We start from the raw sequence: 6,831 nt of genomic DNA, 5'->3' as shown, positions 1-6,831 counted from the left end.
TTTTTCTTTTACAATTTTTTGTACATTCTGATGCCAACACTAATATTTTTACTCAAGTACATTTTGAATTCCAGGCTCTCACTTGTAACAAAGTATTTCTATGTTGCAGTATTGATACTTTAACTTAAGCAATAAATGTGAGTATTTTTTCCACCACTGTATGACCAAAAGCTTAATTTTTTTATGAATAGCACATTTAATCAATCGCATCTGTATAGTTTCACTATTTATGTATTGAATATTTGCTAGTTTGTTTGGAATAGCTGACCACCCAAGGTTCTCCCAAGTACAATACATCCAAGTACAGAGTAAATGCTTACAATTGGCATGGACGCATGGCTGTTGGCTGGAGAAGTGGAAGTGGGTGCTGTGGACCCAGGGACTGCTGTGCACTGAGCGAGAGCTGTGGTCTGAGTGAGTGTCTGCTTATATCGGGGCACACCCGGACTGTCATTGGGTAATGAGTCAAGTGGTGGTAACAGGGGGAAGTGTCCAGAGGCTGCCACCGGACAGTACAAATTAAATTCTTAACAGCCGCTCCCACAGCAGCACGCTGTGAACATAGAGAATGTCCTTCAATGCTGCCGTGGCAGTGAAGAGGCAGTGGAAAATGGTAACACTATGACCTCTCCCGAATCTTCTGCGGCCAGAGCTTCTGTAAAGGCCTTGACCTTTACCTTGACCTTTCTGTGGCCGTGGCACAAACCAGTCAGGCGGCGGCATGTTTTGATTTTGTTGACCTCCATCTCCAGGGCCAGGCGGATCTGGAGGATTTGTAGGCGTTCCGGTACTGGGAGACATTCCCGTTGTATACCCATACTGTTCTCTGAAGGTGTAGTCCTCTTCCCATAATGTGGCAGTTGCCAATTCTGGCAAAAGATCTTTCCCGATACGCCAAGTGTTATCATCATGAAATGAACTAGCACCCACATGCTCTGCGGCATAGACTCGTCGAATTTCATATACATGATTCGGGTTGTCACGGTCAGGTCTGACATGTAGAATGAGTCTGTCCACATCCCGTGTCCCAGGTCTCCTCCATATGTATTCTGGTAAGTCAGTAACACCTGGGTGGTCTTCTCCCGGAATTATATTTCCAAATGAGATATAATAGTCATCTGGTGAGTTTAAATCAGGTACAATCCCTTCACGGTTATTGAAAGTATGCAGCCCATATTGGCCTCTCCTTACAGCCCATCGAATTGTACCATGCTGGTCGATGTTCACTTGGCGAAGAAACCACGCAAGCAAAATTCTTCCGTGGTCCCGTGGATTCCTACCAAACGGACATGAATTAAATTCGGGCAACTTGCGTAGATGTTTGAATGGCCTTCCAACAGGAACCATATAACATGTCAGAAGTAGAAATACAATTACACATGTGTAAGCAGACGCCATGTCACCATGAAATAGAGCTCATTCACTTGGCTCTGACGTAGGTCCGTTCTTAACCTCTGCAAGCCTCTGAGACTGAATTGCTCCCCAGGAACAGGCATATGCGTCTTAATACATTCTATTATATACTGTGTCTATATTGCTGTCGTCATCATCATCATCAATCATCATCATGTCCAAATATGTCCATGTGTCGAAATATTTACATGAGCACTGGCACTGCCAGTGGTGCCAGTCTGGCAGGGCTTGACATCTTGACTCATTTCCCCATTTCCCAAAAGTCACTTTTCAGAACAGAACGACCCATGTCAGCAAAAAAATAAATGCACAAATCTCCATGTATGGAGATCCAAATGTATTACCCAAAATATTTACAGTTACAGTTTAGGCATTTAGTGACTTACAATAAGCAGGTAATACACATTAAGCAAGCTAATGTGTATATATAATATGTATTATACAACAAACAAATGCATAGGAATATCAATCTAGAAAAACAATAACATAGGTAGACCACGCACCTAATCAGTACAAAACTTCTAAAACCTAAAAATGCTATCTACTTCATGTATGGTCATTGAGGGAAGGGGGAGTGTTAGATAGATAGATACCTTTATTATCCCAAGGGGGACATTCCATTGTCCAGTTGTAGCACAGCAGTATACAGTTATTTACAAAGTTACAGAGAAGTAAGAAAAAATCGCACAGTGCGAAGTGAGCGATGCAAAAATATTTAGGGAGTATGATATATCGTGGACTTCGATTTTCAAGCCTTTTCTTTAAATAATCATAAATGCTTTTCTCTTTTAAATTAAAGATATATAAAATAATATTTTTGAAGCGGTGAAAACCGCTTCCAATGAGTGGCTTTGTGTGTCCCACGCCCATATATGGTCATTTCAGTCCAGAATGAACAGGGTTTTTCAAAAACAAAATGTGTGTTTCATGTCCATATATGGTCATCTCAGTCCAGAATGAACAGGCTTTTTCAAAAACAAAATGTATGTCACCTCATGTCTATATATGGTCACTACAGTCCAGAATGAACAGTTTTTTTCTGTCTCGTACGTCCAGAATATCAGTCCAGAATGAATAGGCTTTTTCAAAAAGCAAAATGTGTGTCCCATGTCATATATGGCCATTTCAGTTCAGAATGAATAGGTTTTATCTGTCCTGTCCCGTCCGTCCGTCCGTCCGTCCGTCCGTCCGTCCGTCCGTCCGTCCGTCCGTCCATCCGTACGTACGTACGTACGTACGTATGTGTGTAGTGTCCATCCCGGTCTGATGATTGGATACTTTGAGGATTGGTCAAGTTTCACATGACAATTCGGCCCTCCAGATAAAATCATTAATTCATTCAGAATATAAAGAATGTATAGATCACAGAGTTCATAACTCTAGAACACATAGAATAAAAGTTCACCGCTTCACTTCGAACCGAGGTTTGATTTTTATTATTACACACATTACATATAAATATGGTGTGTGTGTGTGTGTGTGTGTGTGTGTGTGTGTGTGTGTGTGTGTGTGTGTGTGTGTGTGTGTGTGTGTGTGTGTGTGTGTGTGTGTGTGTGTGGCCATGATCAATCAATAGCTGTTCTAACAAATTAGCCAATTTCAACACTAGCAGTTTAGTATTCACAATCACCAAGTCAGCATTTATCAGCATCGACAAGTTAGCATTCACAATCACTAGGTTAACATTCACAATATACATCATCAATATAAACCAATTCTATTCAATCATATACATGATGTCATGTCTACATCACAATAGATGGTATATAGTACTTTGACTGACAGCGTTCCCTTAGTTTTTCCAGGATGTCCGGACTAGAACTTTTGCACATCGCTCCAATTAACTGTAGAGGCGAACGAGGCATCTAGCTCTTTATATCTGTGGTAGTTACTGGGAGAGGAAACCAAAGAGCAAGGTGACCATGGTGGAGCCTTGGAGCTCAGGGGAAGCGTGTGGATCTTTTCCAAAATAAGTAGAGCTATAGAGATGAATATTTTAGTTTTTCAAAGTCTGTTCATTTGTATTTTAAACTTTTATTAGCTGCCTGTCATTTATAACCTGTGAAATTATCCACAGTCTGTCTAAAAGTGTGGTTATTATCGCTTATCAGTGATATTCATCTAATACAATTTTGAAATTCAAATTCAATGGCCTAAAGGGTGAACCAATCGGGTGCCTCCGTGTCTATGACATCGTTTTTTATGACGTATTTTCTCCAGCCTAAACGCATTCTAAATCAGGGTGAACCAATCGGGTGCCTCTGTGACTATGACATCATGGACAAAGCAACAGAATCGAAGTGTTTCATTGGTCTATCTAACTCATGTCATCATCAGCGGTTTGCGCCGCTCAAAAAGATAGATAAGAGCGAAAAAAAACAAGAGCAGTACATTACCAATAAAGAGAATGTGCATCAATAGAGGGGGCGAATAATATATAAGTATATACATAAAGTGTCTTACAAAAAAGAGTAACAGTCGATGCTAGTTAGTTAGTTACAGAAGTGCTATGGATTTAGGTGGAGTCTAAATAGGTGAGTCTTCAGTCCACGGCGGAAGCTAGGGAGTGAGTCTGTAGTTAGTGTGGTTGCCCAACAGGGCAAAGGGCAAATTGTCTAGGACAGGTGGATTTTTGTCCTGGGGATTTTAGCGAGGGTTCTGTCAGCATTCCTGTGTTGGCTTATCTGAGTGAACGGGTGGGGTTGTAGGGGTTGATCAGGTTGTGGAGGTATAGAGGAGCCATACCTTTGACTGCTTTGAAGGTCGGCATCAGTGTTTTGTATTTCATTACACGATTTTGCAACCAATTTTTTCACCCAGTGCCAATTACCTAACCTGTAGTCCTGGTTTCTGCTCTCCCTCTGCCACACCTGGGGAGCACCTGGCTGGCTAGGGGGAGGTAGTATAGAAACCAGGACTACTGCATGTTTTTGTGAGGGTATCTACCCTAGGAGACACAGGGAGAACATGCAAACTCCACACAGAAAGGCCCTTTCGCCAACCCCACCTAGGGTGTGGGTGCTGATGACGCGTAGGAGAGAACACGCCCCCAGCACACACACTGTCCCCAGTGGGAACTGAACCCAGGACCTTCTAGCTGTGAGGCAACAGCGCTATCCACTGAGCCACTGTTCCCCAGAGTATGTATAGAATACAGCACAAAGCTGCTAGAAGCATCACAGAAAAGGTGAAACCAAGAACCACTTGTCCGGACAAGTGGCTTTTTAAAGAACTTGTCCGGAAGGATTTTTTACTTGTCCCGGACAACAGTAAAAGCCTTAATGTGAAGCCCTGCCTCTGGGATTAAATCCATTCTCCTAGTATGCAAAAATAGAAATCTAATAAAAATCTACCCAGACAATTAGCTGCTGACTGTTCCAGAGATGTCAGTCATGGCTGCCAGTTCCCACCTGATGTCATGAGGGAGTTCTGCCTGCTCCAGGTCGTACTGAATGACTGCTAGCTTGCATAACGTCTTCAGGCTAGGACTCAGATCTAAGATAAGCAGGTCATCACATGGCCTGCGGTCATCTACCCTCTCTAACTGTGCTCCTCCAAAGATCACCATACGATCTCCCACCATGCAGCAGCCCATCCCAAATCTCCGAGACGGCCGTTTCCCCTTGGGTTCAACCTTCTTCCAGGAGAAGGTCTCTGGATTGAATTTCCACATTTCATTCAAGAACCGGTGTGGATATCTTGTTGTGCCAGCAAATATGTACAGCTCTCCATTGTACGTGAAGGTTGAGTGATTCCGCCCTCCTTCTGGATGAGGCTGAGCAGAAGGCCTGCTGCTCAGCCAGCTGTTGGCCTCCGTGTCAAACACTCTGATGTCGAAGTGTTGATGTAGTGTTGATGGCCTACAATGTTGGCTCGGTACTCCCCCAAATAAAAAGATCTTTGTCCCGATGGTGGTGGCAGATTCACATACCGAAACAGGTGGTTTAGGGCCTCCGGTGGTGATTAAACACCAGACCATGGTGCTGGTGTCCAACTTGTACATGTCAGCATATGAAGTGTACTCACAATTACCACGGCCCACATACCAGGCTCCATAAACATACATGACCTTCCCCAACACACAGGCTGAATGGTTATACATATGCGGTGGAACGGTCCCACAAACCTCAGGTCTGGACCATGTGTGGGTGTCAATGTTGAATCCATAAAGCTCATTGCGTGACTCCCGCTCGCCATGTGACGGGAGCCCCCCACAGACATAGACAGTATCTCCTATGAGCGCGGCGGTGTGAAGTCTGCGTGCTGATGGAACCTCAAAGGGCCGTTGTCCTGTTTCAGTCATCACCGCGGGCAACTTGATCCAGCGCAAAGCCACCATGTTGAAGATGTGAACGTCCATCTGATCCGGGGTCGGACTTTCTTCAATTCCGTCTTCCATTTCATCATCACTGTAATCAATGAGGAACTCCCTCCCTCCGAAGGAGTAGACCTTGTCCCGCCCAACCGCCACGGCTGCCTGGGACTCTATGTCCAGCGCTGCTCCTCGCAGAGGCGCTGCCCAGCGTAACATGTTCACACAGCCAGCGATCAAAGTGATTTCTTTGACTCTTTTTTCTGTCAAATATCTTTCTGGATTATTTCTCGACCGCTTGAGGGACGAAGAAACACGTTCATATGAGTGTGCTACAAAGTGTGTACTGAAAGCCAGAACAGAGAAGAATGGCCATTGGACAAGCCTGCCCTCCTTGTATGGTACGTTGTGACATCAAGTGAAGCCTGGCCAATCAGCGAATCTGTTGGGTTGGCCAATCACGGAAACTGATGCCCTAAAATGGTGTGTGGAAAGCTTGGTGATTGTGGGCTCGCCTGGAAGGCGAGCACACGTATGTTATCTTCATTGCGACCGTAGGTCGCACTTACTACAGAAAGCTCCACCAGGTGTCCGTGCGTCCGTCAGTCCGTCACACGTCAGACGTCACACTTTTGCCCTGCTCATATCTCCGCAACCGTTGCCCCGATCCATGCCAGATTTTGCACACACACTCCTTACCTGCCAAACTACAACCTCCAAGGACCCCCGGAGCTCCAGGGACCCCCAGCTCCCTCGGGGACCCCCAAGTGTAAAAAATGAGCACATGTGCAAAAATTACCAAATGACCACCCCAACGGGGCTGCTCACGGGGAATTCCTGGGGACCACCCACTCCTGGTGCTCCAGAACGGATGCAAAAGTGGTGACGCCCCCAGTGGAGGACCCCCTCCACTGCAGCTCACATAAAATGCCGTAACTCGGCCTAGGAGCGTCCGGGAGAGCCGGGGCCGGTACCTATTCGTCCGCCAAGGCAACGCGGAGACCCCACCCCTCATTTCTCACATGGCCCTCTTCTAGCGCCACCTTCAGGCCGATTTTTACAACACATTTTTGCCCACTACTCCTACAGTTTTGGCCCTAAAATCA

The 6,831-nt window shown here is 45.2% G+C and overlaps 1 protein-coding gene across 1 annotated transcript; it reads right to left on the bottom strand.

Moving 5' to 3' along the window:
* Positions 1–4,774: 4,774 nt before the first annotated feature.
* On the bottom strand, positions 4,775–5,944 carry LOC308282703 (kelch domain-containing protein 3-like; the record flags this gene model as incomplete). Its single annotated transcript, XM_080723091.1, has 1 exon — positions 4,775–5,944. The coding sequence occupies one exon, from the start codon at positions 5,942–5,944 to the stop codon at positions 4,775–4,777; it is 1,170 nt and encodes a 389-aa protein (XP_080579217.1).
* Between the last annotated feature and the right edge of the window lie 887 nt (positions 5,945–6,831).

The sequence above is a fragment of the Nannobrachium achirus genome, assembly GCF_963921795.1.
Source record: "Nannobrachium achirus genome assembly, chromosome: 4".
Lineage (NCBI taxonomy): Eukaryota > Metazoa > Chordata > Actinopteri > Myctophiformes > Myctophidae > Nannobrachium > Nannobrachium achirus.
This window is presented reverse-complemented; position numbering and strand designations above follow the sequence as displayed.